The sequence below is a fragment of the Saprolegnia diclina genome, assembly GCF_000281045.1.
Source record: "Saprolegnia diclina VS20 unplaced genomic scaffold supercont1.9, whole genome shotgun sequence".
NCBI lineage: Eukaryota > Oomycota > Saprolegniomycetes > Saprolegniales > Saprolegniaceae > Saprolegnia > Saprolegnia diclina.
In genome coordinates this window covers 134,714-152,252 of record NW_008246076.1, presented here as the reverse complement: position 1 = coordinate 152,252, position 17,539 = coordinate 134,714, and the positions used below count along the sequence as shown (strand labels likewise).

General features: G+C 58.8%; 10 protein-coding genes across 10 annotated transcripts in view; 3 read left to right on the top strand and 7 right to left on the bottom strand.

The window, feature by feature from the left end:
• SDRG_03744 (hypothetical protein) overlaps nucleotides 1-414 on the top strand; it is a 1,724-nt gene extending 1,310 nt beyond the window's left edge. The window contains exon 2 of the mRNA XM_008609387.1: nucleotides 25-414. Coding sequence (XP_008607609.1) covers nucleotides 25-304 — 280 coding nt within the window. The 3' untranslated portion in view covers nucleotides 305-414. The remainder of the gene's footprint in view (nucleotides 1-24) is intronic.
• Nucleotides 415-899: 485 nt separating this feature from the next.
• Nucleotides 900-2,493, top strand: SDRG_03743 (hypothetical protein). The gene has a single exon (XM_008609386.1). It carries the CDS (start codon nucleotides 1,143-1,145, stop codon nucleotides 2,403-2,405), a length of 1,263 nt encoding a protein of 420 aa, XP_008607608.1. The 5' UTR covers nucleotides 900-1,142; the 3' UTR covers nucleotides 2,406-2,493.
• A 20-nt stretch (nucleotides 2,494-2,513) lies between these two features.
• SDRG_03742 (hypothetical protein) lies at nucleotides 2,514-6,311 on the bottom strand (the record flags this gene model as incomplete). Its single annotated transcript, XM_008609385.1, has 1 exon — nucleotides 2,514-6,311. One exon carries the CDS (start codon nucleotides 6,309-6,311, stop codon nucleotides 2,604-2,606), a length of 3,708 nt encoding a protein of 1,235 aa, XP_008607607.1. The 3' UTR covers nucleotides 2,514-2,603.
• Nucleotides 6,312-6,358: 47 nt separating this feature from the next.
• SDRG_03741 (hypothetical protein) lies at nucleotides 6,359-7,850 on the bottom strand (the record flags this gene model as incomplete). The annotated part of the gene is made up of 1 exon (XM_008609384.1): nucleotides 6,359-7,850. One exon carries the CDS (start codon nucleotides 7,848-7,850, stop codon nucleotides 6,588-6,590), a length of 1,263 nt encoding a protein of 420 aa, XP_008607606.1. The 3' UTR covers nucleotides 6,359-6,587.
• Nucleotides 7,851-9,408: 1,558 nt separating this feature from the next.
• SDRG_03740 (hypothetical protein) lies at nucleotides 9,409-10,295 on the bottom strand. The gene has a single exon (XM_008609383.1). The coding sequence runs from the start codon at nucleotides 10,232-10,234 to the stop codon at nucleotides 9,470-9,472; it is 765 nt and encodes a 254-aa protein (XP_008607605.1). The 5' UTR covers nucleotides 10,235-10,295; the 3' UTR covers nucleotides 9,409-9,469.
• Nucleotides 10,296-10,423: 128 nt separating this feature from the next.
• Nucleotides 10,424-11,927, bottom strand: SDRG_03739 (hypothetical protein). Its single transcript, XM_008609382.1, has 5 exons — nucleotides 11,690-11,927; nucleotides 11,298-11,639; nucleotides 11,154-11,247; nucleotides 10,827-11,104; nucleotides 10,424-10,778 (listed from the first exon to the last, which is right to left on the bottom strand). The coding sequence occupies exons 1-5, from the start codon at nucleotides 11,907-11,909 to the stop codon at nucleotides 10,462-10,464; spliced, it is 1,251 nt and encodes a 416-aa protein (XP_008607604.1). The 5' UTR covers nucleotides 11,910-11,927; the 3' UTR covers nucleotides 10,424-10,461.
• Nucleotides 11,928-12,280: 353 nt separating this feature from the next.
• On the bottom strand, nucleotides 12,281-12,713 carry SDRG_03738 (hypothetical protein). Its single transcript, XM_008609381.1, has one exon. The coding sequence runs from the start codon at nucleotides 12,654-12,656 to the stop codon at nucleotides 12,333-12,335; it is 324 nt and encodes a 107-aa protein (XP_008607603.1). The 5' UTR covers nucleotides 12,657-12,713; the 3' UTR covers nucleotides 12,281-12,332.
• A 400-nt stretch (nucleotides 12,714-13,113) lies between these two features.
• SDRG_03737 (serine/threonine protein kinase) lies at nucleotides 13,114-15,042 on the bottom strand. Its single transcript, XM_008609380.1, has 10 exons — nucleotides 14,890-15,042; nucleotides 14,752-14,848; nucleotides 14,601-14,707; nucleotides 14,472-14,559; nucleotides 14,310-14,428; nucleotides 14,150-14,264; nucleotides 13,902-14,107; nucleotides 13,750-13,838; nucleotides 13,515-13,694; nucleotides 13,114-13,464 (listed from the first exon to the last, which is right to left on the bottom strand). Exons 1-10 carry the CDS (start codon nucleotides 15,009-15,011, stop codon nucleotides 13,232-13,234), a joined length of 1,356 nt encoding a protein of 451 aa, XP_008607602.1. The 5' UTR covers nucleotides 15,012-15,042; the 3' UTR covers nucleotides 13,114-13,231.
• A 247-nt stretch (nucleotides 15,043-15,289) lies between these two features.
• On the top strand, nucleotides 15,290-16,089 carry SDRG_03736 (hypothetical protein; the record flags this gene model as incomplete). The annotated part of the gene is made up of 2 exons (XM_008609379.1): nucleotides 15,290-15,850; nucleotides 15,901-16,089. The coding sequence occupies 2 exons, from the start codon at nucleotides 15,290-15,292 to the stop codon at nucleotides 16,087-16,089; spliced, it is 750 nt and encodes a 249-aa protein (XP_008607601.1).
• A 36-nt stretch (nucleotides 16,090-16,125) lies between these two features.
• Nucleotides 16,126-16,970, bottom strand: SDRG_03735 (hypothetical protein). The gene has a single exon (XM_008609378.1). It carries the CDS (start codon nucleotides 16,939-16,941, stop codon nucleotides 16,204-16,206), a length of 738 nt encoding a protein of 245 aa, XP_008607600.1. The 5' UTR covers nucleotides 16,942-16,970; the 3' UTR covers nucleotides 16,126-16,203.
• Between the last annotated feature and the right edge of the window lie 569 nt (nucleotides 16,971-17,539).

Here is a 17,539-nt window from a genome sequence, read left to right as displayed (position 1 = left end):
GACACCTGAGCCGTCGTCCGTGAGCCCAACCCCGACGGTGGCGCCGGTGAGCCCGGCACCGACACCAGTCGCTCGGGCGTGCGGTGCACCCGAGTGGAACATGGACATGTTTGGGAATGATGTGGCTAACTTCAAGGCGCAAGGCGAGTTCACGGCGATGCTTGCGCAGTGCTGCGAGGGCTGCAAGGTCCACGAAAAGTGTGCCGCTGTGACGCTGTCCGACGGCGTCTGCTACCTCAAGTCCGCCGTCGGCAACCGTCAGACCAAGAACGGCGCCACGTCCGTGGCCATGACCACGATGTAAGTAGACGTTGATTGGACTCGATCCAGCAACTCAGCAGCTCCCATTGCCTTTGCCAGCTCCGCAGAAAAACAAATAAAATTAATTCGTCCATTCTAAGTGTTCATGTGCACGTATACTATCATGCTATTATCAAAACGAAATGGCACAAGTCTGACGAGCTCGACGAGCTCTCGACACGCCGCCCAGACCCAAAACAGCTGTTTCCGGGTCTGGTTGGAATGGACGAGGTCGGAATGTCCCGTCCAACCACAAATTTTCGCCGCCAAAGCGTATCTTTTTTGCTAATGCGAGCGTAGATCGCGTCCTTTGTGCAAATATGGCGTTCTACAGAACACGAGTAGAAATATCATTATCAATCCCTTGAAAATAATGAACTGGGAGTTTTTGTCTTCGAGAACGAACGAACGACGACGTTCCATCGTTCGGTTCGATGCTTCTCCCCGTTCGTGTTTATCGGTTTCGGTATACGACATTCTTCGTCAAAGATGCATTCCCAGAGGACATATAGACACGCATGTATATCTTGGTCGGACGGAACGTGCGGCTCAGAATGGCCAGCTGCGCCAAAAATTCGTCGGCAAAGCGAGGCTGTCGGCGACACCACGTGCAAAGTACCTTGATACGTCCTAGCGTACTCTGCAAGGTACTCGACTTGTATAGCGTCTACGGTCGCGAGACATGTGCGCGCGACACGGAGGCACTTCATTGCACCTTGCAGTTCATACGCGACCAAAGAACTAGCAAACCGACGTACCTCTCTGCACGGCAGCCTGTCTACAAGCCTCGTCAAAGGTTGTCTTTCATTTTCCAACTTCCTCCAAGACACCACCGTAACATTATGGTCCGTATCGTGTTGCCACTCAGTGCGCTTCTCAGTCTCTCCATGGCCGAGTCATTCAAGGGCAAAGCCACGCTGTATGGCCCTGCTGACGGCGTTGACGTCTTCAGCGGCAACTGCGGCCTCATGGACGCCCTCCCGACCGCGCGCCAATTCCAAGTCGCCATGAACCTCGACCAGTACCAACAAGGCATCCACTGCGGCCGCTGCATCCAAGCCCAGTGCACCGACGCTCGCTGCAAGGACACACCAAAGGTCACCGGCCAAGTCACCAACACGTGTCCGGGCTGTGCCAAGGGCGACCTCACGTTCTCGTATCCTTTCTTCCAACAGCTCACGGGCGCCACGACCGACTGGTTCCAAATTGCGTGGGAGTTTGTCGACTGCCCCGTCGCTGGCGGCGTCAAAGTCTGCGCCAAGTCGGGCAGCTCGCCGTACTGGCTCGCGGTGCAGCCGACCAACACGGTCGGCGGTGTCCAGAGCATGAGTGTGAACGGCAAGCCGGCTCGGTACGCGACCGAGATCACCAACTATTACTTCCAGGCCGAGCCAAAGCCGGAGGTGCCGTTGTCCAACACGACGGTGACGATGACGTCGTTCAATGGCGAGACGATCACGGCGACGGTGGCGTTGACAGAGGGCAAGTGCACAGAGATTCCGCAGCAGTTTGGCAAGCCGGGCACGCCGACGCCGACACCCAGCAACCCGACGCCGACACCCAGCAACCCGACGCCGACGTCCAGCAACCCGACACCGACGCCGACGACGAGTGACCCGACACCGAGCACATGTGGCGCGCCGGAAGCCAACATCGACTACTACGGCAACGACGTCGGCAGTCTCAATGTCGTGGGCCCCCAGGCCGACCAGATTCGCGTCTGCTGCAGTGCGTGCACCAAGAACGATCGTTGCAACGCCTTTTCGGTCGCTGGTGAAACGTGCTACCTCAAGTCGTCGGCAGACGGACGCAAGGTGGCGCCCGGCGTCGTGTCAGCGCGCAAGGCATCGGCGCCGACACCGACACCGGTCACGCGCGCCTGCGGGTCGCCCGAGTGGAACACCGACTTGTTCGGCAACGATCTCTCCAACTTCAAGGCCTATGGCGACTTTACATCCATGCTAGCGCAGTGCTGCGATGGCTGCAAGAAGACAGCGTCGTGTGCGGCGTTCACGCTGGCCGACGGCGTCTGCTACCTCAAGAACACCGTCGGCAACCGCCAGGCCACGAGCGGTGCCACGTCCGTGGCCATGGTCGCAGCCTAATTTGACTGAATCGATACTCTATTGTGCATACTTGATTAATGCTTTGCGCATCAAAAGCTAACAAAATCCGAAACCCCACTTTCCCCAACCACATAGAGTACACAGGAGTACAGGACTTGGGTACACAGCACTTATGGCATCGCTAGCACCGATAGGCCACCCTTGTTGAAGCTCTGTTGGACGTATTTACGGTTAGGGCTATACGCGACTGAGTGGCACGGCCTGACGGAGCCGCGCAGGCTTGAGCGACGGCGGCTCCACCGGTTGATGAAAGAGGCGCCACGTTTTGATGTCAAACACGTACAGCGACTCGCGGACTTGCACTGCAAGGATCCCGGCCATGATCGCAGACATCTTGTCCAAGTACACGTCCCCTTCCCAGGTCCAGCGGCCAAAGTCGAGTACGTAGTAGCTCTGCGCATTCAATAAGAGGGTTCCGACGCTGTTGGGCGGTACGTTCGGGCGGCGCAGCACCTCAAAGATGCAGCAGACCACGATCGCTAGGATACCAATGCCAATGCTGACACTGACGCGGGCAACGCTGCCAATCTCGACGCCTCCGCTGACGCACTGCAGCGCATCGTCCATATTGTGCGCGACGCAATGTCGGTGGAGAAATGCGCGGTGCTGCTGCGGTGCTATGTACGTCCATACAATGGCCGCGGCCCACGTGAGATTGGAGCTCTTTGGTGCATACAACGCCGTGTACTGCTGCGTCAAGCAGCTCAAAAGGTCGTTGAGAATGTAGACACTCCACGTGAGCTCGGCGCCGGCCAGAATCACCTTGTACCACAGCAGCGGCAGGCTCACAAACGACGTGAGAACGCCGTGCGTCTGGACGAGCTCGAGCGGCGTCGTGTGCAACAGCCAAAGCGCCGTGAGACTGCGGACAAGGAGCAAGGGTCGGCCGATCCAAACAAGCCCGACAATGCGGTTGATGTACAAGAGGTTGAGCGCCTCGACGCGGCCGCGCTGCTGCAGCGCCGTGCACACAACCAGCACGGAGATGACGATGAGCAGCAGCGTGATGTACTGCACACACACCAAGCACGCGAGCGAGAAGCTCGGCGCAATTGCGGCGCTCTCGGGCGAGAAGTGGGCCGGTGCTTGCGACGCCGACAGTGTCGTGACGCGACCAACGTCACCATCAAATGCGACGACTTCGCGTAGACCGATCACCCATTCGTAGATGAAGCCCCACCCATAGAAGGACCAAACCTCGTCGCTTGCAAGTAGCGGCGTCATGTAGAGGAAGAGGGGTGACGCGCCATGCTGCAGCCATTGCACGGCCGAGATGTTGAGCGAGGTTAGGTCAGCCACGGTGGTAGCGAGCAGCGAGGCCACTGATGTGAGCTCATAAGTTGACGCAAAAGCATCGTACATGAGGTAGTCGTCGATGCAGGATGGCGTGGCGTAGACATCGTACGTGCACACGGCAGCCATGGTCGATCGTCTGTCAAGAGGCATGGGCGACAGCGTCGAGTTGAGACCAAGCAGAGAAAACAAAACGCTGGTGGAGGTTGGCGACAGCTTTTCGGAGAAGAAGGCGTGGCAAAGATTATGCACGCCAAAGAAGCTATCGATCCCATACATGGCCGTCCACGCTGGACAGTCACTGCCACACATGAGGTTGCCGCCAACAGTGCGCACATTGGGGTCCTGCCCTAACCCTGGCAGCGACTCGTACAAGTAGGTGCGGTAGGGCAGGCGGAAGAACCACTGAGTGGCACTTTCGTTGGCGAGCAAGAGACGCGCGAGGCTGCCCGTAAAGTTGGCGTAGAGCGCCGAGAGCGACGACGGCACCGGCACATAGATCATGTCGACGTTGCCAAATGGTCCGATATGTGTTTCCAAGCTCACGAGGCCTGCGTTCAACGGCGGCACGAGCGTCAGGTTCTGGAACAACACCGCAATCGGCGTCGTGTTGGCGTAGGCGAACATCGGACTCTGGCGCACGAGGCTGGCGCTCCCGAGCAGTGTCGCGTTATTCGAAATGGCCCAGAGGTCGCTGGCAAAGCTCCAGTACATGCGTATCGAGTTTTGCTGCGTGAGGTGGTACGCGCCTGGCGTATTGCTCAGCGGCAGCGCATACTGCAGTCCCAGTGCGTTCTCAATGTAGAACGCATCCGAGAAGCCCGTCGTCTTGAAGTTTTGCCACTGCAGCGTGAACCCAGCGACGCCGGCCTGGCGCCAGTAGGCCGCTTCGTCGACGCAACTTCTCGCATTGCTTTGAATCGCACGGAGCCAGTCGCGGCCATCGACCGACGTTGCGAGCGCCGTCGCAATGCCCACCTCAAACGACGTGCCCCAGCACTGCGTCCAGTCGTCCCAGCGCATGACGTTGCCAAGGCTCGTCTCCAAGTAGACGGCGCCATTCGACACATACCGCGAGCGGCACCGCGCTTCCCGCGCAGACGAGCTCGCGAGCGACCAGCGCCGACCAAGGTCGACAAAGCAGTATTGCGTAAACATCCACGGCAAGCGGCACGGGTCCATGCGCCGGAGGTTGGCGACGACGTCTTCCAGTGCAACGTCAGGTGAGAAGAGCTGTCGCCGCGCGGCGTGGCCACTGACGCGAATGGCGCCAACGCTGAGGTTGTATAGCTGCGAAGTGTCGGCAAAAGCGGGGTCGTTCAGCGTGAATCCATCGTCAAACGAGTGGGTCAGGAGCCGTCGATTGAAGAGATTTCCGAGAAAAGCGTATGTGCCCGTGGCGTTGAAGCCCGCCCAGCCATAGTCGTTGGCGAGATTCGACTGGACGACACTCAGATACGCCACGTTCCCAAAGAGGGTCGCGCCCAAGTAGAGAAAGCCCATGGCCTGTGCGAGGGACTCCAAGTGGGTAAAGATGTGCCAGACTTTGGTTCTTGGCGGGTGTGGCAGCAGCTCTAATGTGGGGGCTGCCGCGTTGCCAGTGACCGCGTGGGCGCGAGGGAGCCAGAGACCGCCGCCGGGCCCTGCGATCGCCGGCAGCGGCGGGAAGACGCGCCAGAGCTCAACGTCAAAAATGAACCGATTCGGAACGTAGAAGAGCCCACACATGGCGGCGGTGACCGCGTCGAGTGTCATGTCGCCATTGGTCGATGGCGGCGGCTGAACAAACGCGATGGCTGTCGTGGGCAGTGCGAGCGACGGCACCTGGTGCATCGACGACGACCACTGCGCCACAAAAGTCTGCAGCTGTCGACGTCGGTGCCAGTAGTGTCCGAGCGCAAATCCACTCATGCACACGAGATTGATGTCAGCGACACTGAGCGTCCAGCGCACCGAGGCGAGGACGACGCTACCGCTCGTGCAAACGACGAGCTGGTCCATGTTGACAACGAAACACGATCGGTGCAAGGTGGCGGCGACAGTGAGCGCATCCCACTGCGCGTAGATAACCATGAGCACCCAGGCGGTGACCGAGGCCCGCGGGGCATATACGCTCGTAAAGGGCTCCGTCCACGGTGCGAGTATGTCGACGATAGTGTAGGCCAACCAGAGCACTTCACTGGCCAAAACAAACGTCGGGAACAAAGGTTTGGGGACGACTGTAAGGACGCTGGAGGACGCCGAGGCAAGTGCAATGTCGGTCGTGATGAGCGCTACGGTCGCTGCGAGCGCGCGAAGGAGCACGACGCTGCGACTGAGCCAGATCGCGCCCACGAGACGGTGCCAGCAAAACCAGTTGGAGGCAACCGGGCGGTGGTAGGCACACAGCGAGAGGAAGAGCATCAAGAGGGCGGCCAGGCCAAAGGACGTGGTCGCGGCCGCGCGCCAGAGATACATGCTCAGCGACGTTAATGGCGGGGTCACGACGCTCTCTACAAGCGCGGTTCGCGTCGAGAGGATAGCCATGTCACCCTTGTCTCCTTGCAACACGATGGCTTCGCGCAGCGTGAGGGCCCACTCGTGGACCATCATGGCGCCGAAAAAGCGGAAATCCGCATCCGTCAACAGATCTTGCGCTTCTAGGTATAGGGATCCGTTGCGGTCTACGACGAATTGTAAAATGGACAGAGTGTCATCGAGATCGACGACTGCAGCTGCGGTTTCGAAGTTTTCGAGGTGGGCGGCCGCGGCCAAGGTCGCGGCGCGGGCGCGGTGGCACGCCGCTTCTTCGCCGCTGGGCACAAGCGCACAGGCTTGCGGCGTCGGTGGATACCCCGCAAGGACCGCAAACACACTGGCCACGGGTTGCTACAACACCGCGAGCGGGATTTGTGACGCACAGGCGTCATCAAAGCCAAATGACTCTTGCACAAAAGGGAGCGGCATCCCAAAGGTGCAGAACGGACTGCCGCCAAGGAACCTCGTCTCGTGGTCCAAGGCGAGCCATTTGGTCGGCGTCGGGTGCAAAGTCGTGTCTGGAATTGCGTTGAGAGCGGCATCGACGGGGCTCGAACCCACGGCCACGTGCACAGCATGTACGCTTGCGAGCAGCGCCGCTGGCACGGGCACCCAGTACAGATCGACAGACGCAAAGGGGCCGAGGTCGTCATGTAGCACACGGTGGAGGGCACTCATGGGCGACCCGACGTTGTAGTCTTCCAGCACATTCGGATATGAAAACCCAAAGAAATTGGGCGTCGACCGAACCAGACTTGTGTTGAACGGCAGCGCGTTCCAGTCGGTTTGGAGTCCAGCAAAGAGGTACGACGTCGTCCAGAACGTGCCCATGTCGGCGCTGGGAATCGTCTTGAGCGACAGCGTATGGGCCAGCCCGAGTGCGTTCGCCACGCCAATGCCTTCGTTGATGCCAGTTCGAATTCGGTTGGCGTACTGCAGCGTAAAGGCCTTGATCCCGGCGTCGGTCCAGACACGAAGCTCATCGGGGAGCGGGCGCCACGTGTCATTGTGCAGCGACGCCAGCCACGCGTCACCACCAGGTGACGTAGCAACCCCATTTCCGATGCTCGCATCAAACGATGCTGCATTCGAGGCATACCACTCATCGAACTCGACGTTGCGCAAAATGGCCTCCAAGTAGACAGCGCCGTTATCGGTGTATCGCTCAGCGCAGCGCTGCATGCGGCGGTCGGTGTGCGCCAAGCTCCAACGTCGGGCGAGGTCGACGTAGCAGTAGCCCGTCATGAGGTACGACAGCCGTGACACGTCGTACGTGCGAAGCGCCGATATCGCTGCCAAGGGCACACTCATATCTTCAAATAGCACCTTGCGAGCGTAGATGGCCGAGACGAGCACTTGCGATGGCCGAGTGCGGTGCCAGCGCGCGACGGAGCGATCAAGGAGGTTGAACGAGACGTTAGAAGCTGAGAGCGCAAGCGCGTCGTTGAAGCTCTGGACGAGCGGCACGGCTGTCTCGGCAAAGGACGCCCAGAGAGCGTCGTTGCTGAGGTACGGTGAGAGAAGACGCAGCGCATAGACGCTCAAGAGCACCGAGGTGAGCGCGTACGCGATACCGCCCGCTTGCCGCAGCAGTGGCCTTCGTAGCAGGTCCATCAACAAATAGAAACGATGGAGTAACGGACAAAGCAACAACAACAACGGCCGTTTAATTTTGACCTAAGGAGTTACTGGCATTGCTCGATTGAGACTTTATATCCTTTGAAATCGAATACTGGGCATGCCGATCAAATATCAAGGGCGTGCTTTGGCATTCTATAGCGTCGCGGCGCACCAGGCCGCGCGGTCGGCGCAGCGCCAGCCACCCATGCCGTCGCCGCCAGAGGCGCTGCATGCTACATAGAGGCGGAATGTCCGCATCGCCCTAGCGCCGTCCGCTAGCACGCTCTCACATAGCAACACGTAGCCCATTTGCTCATCGCGCGCCGTTGCCGACTCTGCGTCGGTAACTCCGCAGCATCAGCTTGCGGTGTCGGCGACTGTGGCGTTTCCAGGCGGCGCCACGCTGAAGTTGGCACAATTGTATGACATGAATGGATTGTTTATGCAATGCTACGGAGTTGGTACTTGCTGCCGCACGCCGGGCACGATTGGCAACGTCGATGAGATGCGAGTAGGAAGTGAACGGGCACCAGACGTGGACGTCGCAGCCGCCAAAGAGAAAGGCGCCGGGGTCTGGAACCGAGCCAAGGCTCAAGGACGCATCGGGCAGCGTGTATTTCCACGATGGCCACTTGCTGCGTCGAGAGGATCTTTAGGGCAGACTGTACAAAGACGGCAGGGTGGCCTCTCGCTCCTTCTACGAGCGCATCCTCGACCATTCTACACATAGCACGTAAGAGATAGTGCATCGAAAGTGAGAGTAAGACGTACGACGGTATCGCGCCGGGCGCGTCTGCTTGAGTAGTCGCTTGCGCTTGCGGCTGCTGCACTTGCGACGCGTCGTCCCCACTAGTCGCTTGCGCTTGCGGAAGCTGCACTTGTGGCGTGTTGTCGCCTTGTCTGTGGACTGTGTTCCTAGGCATGCCATTGGCGCAAGTCGAGAGATAGCTGGCGACGTACTTGTACTTGGCCGGGTTGAGCTTAGTCGCAAAGCAGTGCGGGGTTGCGGCAATCCAAGCACACGTCCTGCCCATTCGGGTAGACGAGGCGCATCCGACGCTCCTTCTTGGACGGGTGCACGGTACCGGGCGGGAGATAGCTTCTTGGGTGCACGAGCACGGCCCATTGCGGATCGATGATACCTGGTGGGTGGCCTTGTGAGTGGCCTTGTGAGCGGCCTTGACGGGCCTTGTTCACTTTGTCCAATCAGAGCCGGCGCATCTGGCCTTTCCGGTGGCTTGGTGCATTTCATATGTAAATTCAATACTCCCGCACTACCGGTACTGGCGAATTGCCGAAACAACGACTTAATACAAGCTACGACTGCTGCTCGGTCGGCGAGTGGAGCTTGCGACTTTGGCCAGCACTACTGCCTGAAGATGTATCGTTGGTATGACGTATGCTCACAAAGGCGAGAACCAGAGACAACCGAGCCGCCCTTCGCAGCGACTACAGCGACACGCGTTCTGTTATGACAGTGCGCTGTTGCCAACCTGCTACCCACCGCCGCCGCCGCGTCGTCGCCTTCCTTAGTCGATAGCTCACACGCTCGACGTCTTTACACATCAGTGAGATTTGTAGTATGTTCAAGTTTTCACAAAAATCCAAGGTCTCTAATCGTGAAGACGATGGTGGCGCTCGTCGTCGTCAATGTCAATGTCAATGTCAACGTCAATATCGTCGTTGTCAATGTCAATATCCACGTTGACCTTGCTCAACTCGTCCTTGTGCTTGCGGTGCCACGCCGCTTTGCTATTGTCGGCGACCGCGCAGACGAAACGAGGCGTCGACGACCCGCACACGGCGTGCAGCATCAAGTTCCACTGCGGCGTCGCCTCGTGCGGCGACGGGTAGTGCCAGTCGCGCCACGTCTTGCGGATGTGTCCATGGCGAGCGACCATGGTTCCCAATTTGCCCGAGAGATCGCCGGCTTCGCAGGCCGTCGCGTTGGCTGCGTACGTTGCCGCGGTGCAGTTGTACGCACCGCCAGGCGCCTTGGACAAGCACGTGTCTCGTTGGTGCTCAGAGTTCGGGCCACAGGCCAAGCTCGGGTCGTAGTGGTTGCCAGCGGCTGCGAGGCTGCAGCCAGCACCGAACGCCGAGGTTACGTTCCCGTTGGTCCACTTGGTGTGCAGATGCCAGCCAAATGTATCGACGGGCCCGGTGCAGTTGGCATCGATGGCGCTCAAGGCCGTCCAGTTGGCCTTGCGCAGATCCAAGTGGGCGTGAATGCGCGCGCCGTGCTTCTTGTAATGTACGATGACCTGCCCGTGCACACCCGCAGCCGTCGCCGGGTCAAAGTCGTACACGCTTGCTTTCATCGATGACGGCGGCAGTGTCATCGGGAGCGTCGTCGGCGCCAGAATCGTGTCCATCATGGGTTGCAAGAAGCAGAGTGCGCCCTGCGGACGAAGTCCCAACGAGGACGGTCGCGGTCGAAGCTTAGACGTTTAGAATGTTCGCTGGTTTTGCGTAGGGTTAGGTTAGGTGAGGGTTGCTAGCCAAGCATCGTTCGGCTTCCGCGTCCATGCGGTGCAACAGCAGCGCGCATGGTAGTAAGAACCAAACACGATAGATCAACTCAAGATTTTGATTCATAGAATGGTCAAAGGCTAGAGAGACCAGTTTGGTAAATGCGGGCAACGAGGCGGTCGCAGATAAGGTCGGCGTCCTCGGCCGACACGAGGCCTTCGCAGCAGACGTAGATGAACCCGGCTTGCTTCTCCAAGACCCGGCCCATTACGAGGAGCGCGTCGGTTCGAAAAAAGTACGTCGTGGCGCCGGGTGCGACGTCTTTGGCCCGGGGCACGCCGATCCGGTGCGTCTCGGCGCGGTGACCAGCGCTGTGCAAATGCTGGTGCAGCGTGTGGTAGTGCATGAGCACTTGTCGCTGGAACGCTGGGTCTTGGAAGGCCGGCGCGTCTAGACCAGTGTAGCAATGCCCATATTCTGTTTTCGTGGAGATTCTACCTTGAAACGACGGCGAGACGACCTCGTGGGACCGTGCGTGCTGGTACACAAAGTGCACGAGAAGCGGCTCGTACGCGGGTGGGAGGTACGACGCAAGGGACGGCGGTGCGTCCGCGACCAATGGTGGCTGGAATGACAGCAAGTGCATGAGTGCGCGCGAGATCTGGTTGTTGTGCAGCGTCTGGAACGTGTGAAACTGGTCCTGCGACTCGTTGGTGCTGATCAAAATCGTGCAAATGTCCACCGAGGTATAGACAATGTAGGCATAGACGAATCCACTACAATCACCGATGTAGTATCATAGATAAATATAAGAAATAAGTGTACCTACGGTTGAACGATGGCAGGCAAATGGGTGTCCACGACTCGGTGGACCGAAAGGACGTCATGTGGTTGACCACGTGGCCAAGGACGTGCACGTCTACAGCGCCGACAGTATTCAACGTCGCCGCGCCAAGCGGAGCTTTGTACCATTGATCGGAAGCGGGTGATCTTTATGACCTTGCCGATACGCAAGCACGTACTCGCCGCGCAGGATGAGGCCAAAGAGCAGGCCCGGCGCGTCCATGGTGCGCTGCAGAGTCTTACGCGCCTCGTCCGCCATCGGCCACACGCGGAGGCCGATGCCATCGAGCTGCGCCCACGTCGCGGACGACCAGATGCGCGCCAACGAGGCGAGGAGGCCCTCGGTGCCATGGAGGAGGTTGCGCAGGTCATAGTTCGGGTTGGTCTCGACGAGACGCAGGCCGTTCTCGGTCAGGAAGAAGAGGACATGGTGCTGAATCAGAAGGAGGAGGCGGGGCACATTGAGGCCTACCATAGAATCGTATCGAGAGCGATGGACGAAGGCGAAGCGCAGCCACCTGCATGGTCGACGGGCAGCGCGCAAAAGAAGAGCAGCGGGTGGCACGGCAGAAAGTGCAATGTCGTCGTCTTGGTCTTGATGACGCGCAGTGCGTCCTTGGAGAAACTCGAGATGCCTTGGATGAGACCCGACATGGACGCATGCGCGCCATCGTCCTGGGCGGCGGTCGAGAAGATCGGCTTGCCCGCGGCGCTCAGCACGTGGACCTCTGGTGCCATGCCGTCTGCCGATTGGTCCATAAAAATGGCGTGACGCAAGGCCATTGGTCGACGAAAGATCGCGGCAAATGCCGAAATTAACGAGACGCCATCAGCAAGTGGCATGATGATGCAGGCCACCGAGTACCTTGCTTGGCCCATCGAGATCGCAACCCAGACCAGCTCTAGCTACTAGTTTTAGCTACCAGAGCTGCGACCAGCTCCAGCAGCTCTACGAGGCTGGTCGGTAGAGGAAGAAGCCAGGGAACCAGCCGTCGGTCGTCGTGTCGACCGATTGCGCAAGAGGGTCACCATCCCTCCAGCGCCCACGCGCCTCGATACCAGGGCGTGGGCGAGTTTTCGCAGTTGGCCAAGGAATAGCAGTATCATCGTGGGAATAAAATCGGAAGAAAAATACATTAGATACGAGTGCTGGCGGCGGCTTTACAGCAAGAAAATGTCGTCGCGCGGCGCGTGCAAGATGCGCGTCTTGCAGTTGGGCTGGTCGAGCACCTCGCTGAGCGCGTTCGAGAGCTTCTTGTACTCTTCCGAGTCGCGCCACGCAAGGTATTCCTTCTGGGTGCGCCACTGCGAAATCGTGACCTGGTGGTGGTAGTCTTGGGCATCGCCGAGCGTCTCGACCGAGATAAGCCCCGGCTGCTTGGAGACCGTCGACCGCATCTGTTCGAGGAGGCGGCCGACCGTCGGCTCAAAGCCACGGCTCATGACGCGCTCGGTGAGGACACGGATCGGGCCTTGCATCAGCATGAGTGTGGTTGGGTTGGCGAGGTGGCGAAAATTGAAAACTGGGGATGATCCTTGTTGCTTCAACGTCGAAGAAGAACGCGCCTGGTCGCGCCATCTGAGTTGCTTCACGATTCGGCATTGTCCTGTTTCTAAAAACCACGTTTCCATGGGATCACGCGCGAATCATCCGAATCTCAGCCTCCAATTCGGATTTAGCCGAATTGGAGGCAAAGACAAGGCCGCGCCAGCATCATTTTCTTGTGATCCGCACGCGCGGGACACGGCGTGAAATGGATGCCATACAAAAGCCAAGTACTGTCGATTGCGCAAGCATGAGCTGGATGCCGCTGCGTGTCAACGAAACAGGGCACATGCTTGGGCGACCTCGGGTTGGCCGTCCTGCCTTCACGTCAAGGCAAAGAGCTGAGCCCGGGGCGTCACGATCCCGCTTGGTTGCGACTCGCAATCCTGCAAGAACTTGCCACTTGACCGCTCTCTCGACCGGGATTCCATTTCATTTTCTGAATTTTTAGTTCTATTTTTCGGTATTTGGCGCCAACACTCTTCGACTTTGCAGTTGCCGGCAAGGGCGCTTGCTACGACTCGGGATGCTCGGCAAAGGACGATGTCAGACGCGCGACCTCTCGGCGTTGGTGTAGCACATGCTGCTTCGCGGCTCGCGAGGGGCCAGACGCAACCTCGTCGTCGTCGCCGTACGTGCTGTCGTCGACCTCGCTGTCGACGCCCAAGCTCGTGCGCGACGAATTTTGCGCCAAGAAGGCTGTTTGCGCCGTCGATCGCTTCCGAGCGCTGTCGACAGCGGGCGCGCCTAGGCAGCGAGGAATCATTTTTTCAAGATTTCAAAAGCCAAAAGCATACGCAGCGCCGTCGTGTTGGTTGCGCGGCCGCAGATGACCATGGACGCCATCGCCTCCTTTTGCACATGCTCTTGGAGTTCCTGAAGGCGTACTTTGAGCGTGCGAAGTCGCACTTGCTTGTCCATGACCGATGCCGGCCACTCCTTGCGCTTTGGATGCCGCCCCGTCGTCATTTGAAACTCTACAAGTGTATTAAGGCGACCCATCTCGCCGCAGTCCAGTCCCGATTTCGCGACCTCGCATCCACGCTTCGACCTCGACCGAGAGCTCGCTGCGAAGGCGGAGGCACGTCTCGAGCTCGAGCCGCAACGTCAGATCTTCCATTCTACAAAAGTATTAAAGTATCAGTGTATCGGTGTATCGAGATACTCAGGTATTCAGTACGTACGGCGCCGGTGCAGGTTCGAGCAGGAGGTGCGCCACCGTGGACGGTTGAAGGTACTCATGTCCCAAGAGCGTACTCGTATAATCGCCAACCTCTTGCGAGCGCATCGTATCGTTGATAACGTCAAAGAGTGTCGACAAAAACGCGTGTTCCAAGGGAAAGTCCTGGACCATGGCGAGAATACGCGGCACGTCAACGTGAATTCCCCGCTGTAAGTTCCATCTCAAAAGAGCTGCAAAGAGTCCACGTACAATTTGTGTTCCGATGAGCATCTCGGCAACGAGCCAGCCGACGGCGCGCAAGTCCCGGCACACCCCGTCGACCAACGACGTCACATGCGGTGTCACGAGCTTGCCGGCGATCGGACTAGCCATCGTATCACAGGCAACGGCAGAGAGATCCACAGCCTACTGGTGCTCCATAATGTACTGTGTCGTGGCAAGCGACGGGAAATAGCTGCCGATTTTGAGATGCCCGTGGGCGCCTGTAAAGACACTGGCGCTCGAGAGCCGTCCGTGGACCATACCGTGCTACTTGTCATCCTCAACGTCAGAGCTAGAATGGCCAGCGTACCGTGTGCAGTGCTTGGAGACCACACACGAGTCGGTACACGTAGCTCGGAATGATCGCCCGGTGGAGACGCCCAAAGTCTTGGAGGACTCTACGCCTTAAATGGGATCTGCCATTGGACAGGAAACGTACTTGGAAAGGGTCCCGCCCGCGGTATGCTCCATGACCAGGTACAGAGTCTTCTCTGCAGATGTGACACCAATGTACTCGACGAGGTGCTCGTCCCGCAACGTCGCCATCTAGTGAACCCATCATGGGCGGGAGAGCGCGTAGAACGATGAACCTCCTGGAGCTCGGTCTCGATCGTCGCGTAAATGAATTCAAAGGCATCAGGCACATCGACAAGCAGCTGGACCTCTTCGACCGACACGATCGTGCCGCTACCATCGCTGGGTCCAGTGAACAAAGGTGGGACGGATACCTCGCGCACTCAACGGCGTCATAGAGGTGGCCGAGTCGACCTTTACCGAAATGCGTCGGGCACAGCTTGTACGTGCGCTCGACGTGAGCAGCGGGCATCACGAGATGCAATCGATGCGCCATTGACCGCCTCCCGCCGTTTCAGGCGTTGAACCAACCCCTGTTCCACCGGCCCTTCGCACGACCCGTCTCCAGCACTCATTCCTTCCAGTCTGCGTCCCGTAGATAACGTAGAGCTAGACGTCAACGCTGTCCTTTCTCTTGCGCCCTCTCCATGACCCCATCAAAGGCATTGCCTTGTTGAAGCTGCGAAGCATGGCTCGTCTATTGTCTATATATAAACCTACCCGCCGGCCGTTGACCCGCGTAGCTACACTTGTCGATTCTCCGCCATTTGATCGATGGCAGCCAACACGGCGCGGCTCGAGCGGGCGCAGCTCGTCGCCTCGGAGCTCGCGACGGTCTCGACGTCCAACGTCGCGCGCGTTGGGCCAGCGTACGCCTCTGTCACGTACTATCGAATGGACATTGCATTCAAGCGCACGCCCCACAAGTGGACTATTGCCAAGCGCTACTCGGAGTTTTACGCCCTCCGACGAACGCTCAAGTCGCTCATGCAGCGTGCCAAGCGGCAGCCGTCCGATAAGGTCGCTCTGCCGCTCAAGCTCCTCGAAGACGGGATGGCCAAAGCCTTCCCGCGCCGCCATTTTCGCGCGGACAATGCCGCGATCATTGCCGAACGACGCGCGGCGCTCGAGGCGTTTGTGCAGCTGCTCGTTAAAATCATGTGCAGCTTCCCGCCCGAGTTTGACCGCGACGCGCGCGCCGGTCTCCTCAAGGACCTCCACGATATGCTCAAGCACTTTTTGGCGTTTCCGGAAGAGCAGCTGCATCTGGACGCGAAGCGAACGCTTGCGATTCTGGCGCTGGAAGATGTTGTCGTTGCCGCGAGTAGCGACGAGGTACGTGATGTGAAAAAGCGTGTATGGGGGTGATACTGGTGGCGATGTAGGCGTCGACGACGGCGTCGGTTGTGAGCGAAGACTGCTGCAGCATCTGCCTCGGCGACTGGCACGACGTCGAGTGTGCCGATATGCATGTGGTCAAGCTCCCATGTAACCACGTCTTCCACGAAGAATGCGTCCTCGACTGGCTCAACGGCAGTGCCGAGTGCCCGCTCTGTCGGTCGGAGCCGAGATGACCGTTGGGGTTTACTCGTTCGACGCATTTAACGCATCACGTGGCACGCGCATGGCGTTTAACGTCGATTTAACGCAACACACGTTTAAGACATGAGAAATATTGCAGAGTCGAGTTAAAAGAGGACAGTTGCGAGCGCGAGCGCTGCCAGCAGCACGGTCGTGGCCTTGGTCGACGCCGACGAAGTGGCCGTTGGCGTCTTACCAGCGCCGGGCGCGGTCGTCGGAGCTACGATCGCCGACCCGTTGCCGGCGCCGGCAGCTGTCGCACAGATGAAGCGGGGCGTCGCGCTGCCACACACGGCGTGCAGCATCATGTTCCACTGCGGCGTCGCGGCCGACGCATTCGGGTAGTACATGTCAGTCCACGTCTGCTGAATTTTGCCGTTCTTTACGCTCATCTTGCCGAGCTTCCCGGAGAGGTCGCCTTCTTCGCACGCCTTGGGCTTGGCGGCATACGTCGTGGGTGTGCACTCGTACTTGAAGCCTGGCTCAGCGACAATTGCCTTGCACGTATCAGCGGTAATGTACTCCGAGTTGGGGCCGCACGCCGGCGCCGGGTCGTAGTGGTTGCCAGCGTTGGCCAAGCTGCACCCGCTCAGAAAAGCCGACGACGCCTTGTTGGTCCACTTGGTGTGGATGTGCCACGTGAACGTCTCGACTGGCCCAGTGCAGTTCTTGTCGGCGGCACTCAACGCCGTCCAATTGGCGCCCGAGACGTCGATGTCGGCCGTGATCGTTGCGCCTTGGGCAAGGCGGGCGACCACAATCGTACCTGTGACGCCGCCGCTGTTGGCCGCCGCAAAGCTGTACGTGGTCGTGAGGCTGCTGTTGGTCGAGCTGTTGGTAGCCATTTGCGCTGGAAATTGAAAAGTGAGCGCTTCGATGCAACAGGCTTACTGCCACATGATTCCATCTGGTGGTGGTCAGTACCGCAAAGTTTCTACTTCAACGGTGCATATTGAGCTGTGTTGAGAGCTGAACAGGTCAACCAAGTGCAGTGCGACACAGCGGAACTTCAAGTCGTGGAAGAAGTAATTGCACCCGAGTTCCATGATGAGCAGCGAGGTCCCAGCACCAACGTCTCGCATTGGTCCAAGGCACGCCAAGGCGCACTTGACGCATAATATGCACCGATGTGCACTTCCAACCGGCTCAGATCCACCTTCTCCATATGCCACGACTCGGCTCTGACTCGAATCAAATGACTGCGAAACCAGTCTCCAAGAGTCGGGCAAGGAGCAGCAACAACGGGTCTGCTAGTCGTGTCTTAGCTAGTGTCTTGGGTCGTTGCTCGAGCAGTCCAGGCCCTAGCGTCACACGGCGAAGAGAGAAAGGGGCAGCCAAATTTGAGTGATTTCGACGGTCTGTGCAAGCTGGGCTTCCAAGGAACGGCGCGTCACGTCGAGTTCGCTCGTCGAAAGGCAGTTGAAACTTGTGAAAAGTCTCTAT

Bases quoted from the DNA above. Each gene is read 5' to 3' on its own strand.
- SDRG_03735 (XM_008609378.1), bottom strand. From the start codon at position 16,941: ATGGCTACCAACAGCTCGACCAACAGCAGCCTCACGACCACGTACAGC.
- SDRG_03740 (XM_008609383.1), bottom strand. From the start codon at position 10,234: ATGATGGACACGATTCTGGCGCCGACGACGCTCCCGATGACACTGCCG.
- SDRG_03737 (XM_008609380.1), bottom strand. From the start codon at position 15,011: ATGGCGCATCGATTGCATCTCGTGATGCCCGCTGCTCACGTCGAGCGC. The intron at 14,429-14,471 runs GTACGCTGGCCA...GATGACAAGTAG, and splicing joins GTCTCCAAGCACTGCACACG to CACGGTATGGTCCACGGACG. The intron at 13,695-13,749 runs GTCGCGAAATCG...ATACACTTGTAG, and splicing joins GGTCGAAGCGTGGATGCGAG to AGTTTCAAATGACGACGGGG.
- SDRG_03738 (XM_008609381.1), bottom strand. From the start codon at position 12,656: ATGCTGATGCAAGGCCCGATCCGTGTCCTCACCGAGCGCGTCATGAGC.
- SDRG_03743 (XM_008609386.1), top strand. From the start codon at position 1,143: ATGGTCCGTATCGTGTTGCCACTCAGTGCGCTTCTCAGTCTCTCCATG.
- SDRG_03739 (XM_008609382.1), bottom strand. From the start codon at position 11,909: ATGGCACCAGAGGTCCACGTGCTGAGCGCCGCGGGCAAGCCGATCTTC. The intron at 11,248-11,297 runs GTACAAAGCTCC...TCGGCGCTGTAG, and splicing joins TCACCCGCTTCCGATCAATG to ACGTGCACGTCCTTGGCCAC. The intron at 10,779-10,826 runs GTAGAATCTCCA...ACACTGGTCTAG, and splicing joins CGTCTCGCCGTCGTTTCAAG to ACGCGCCGGCCTTCCAAGAC.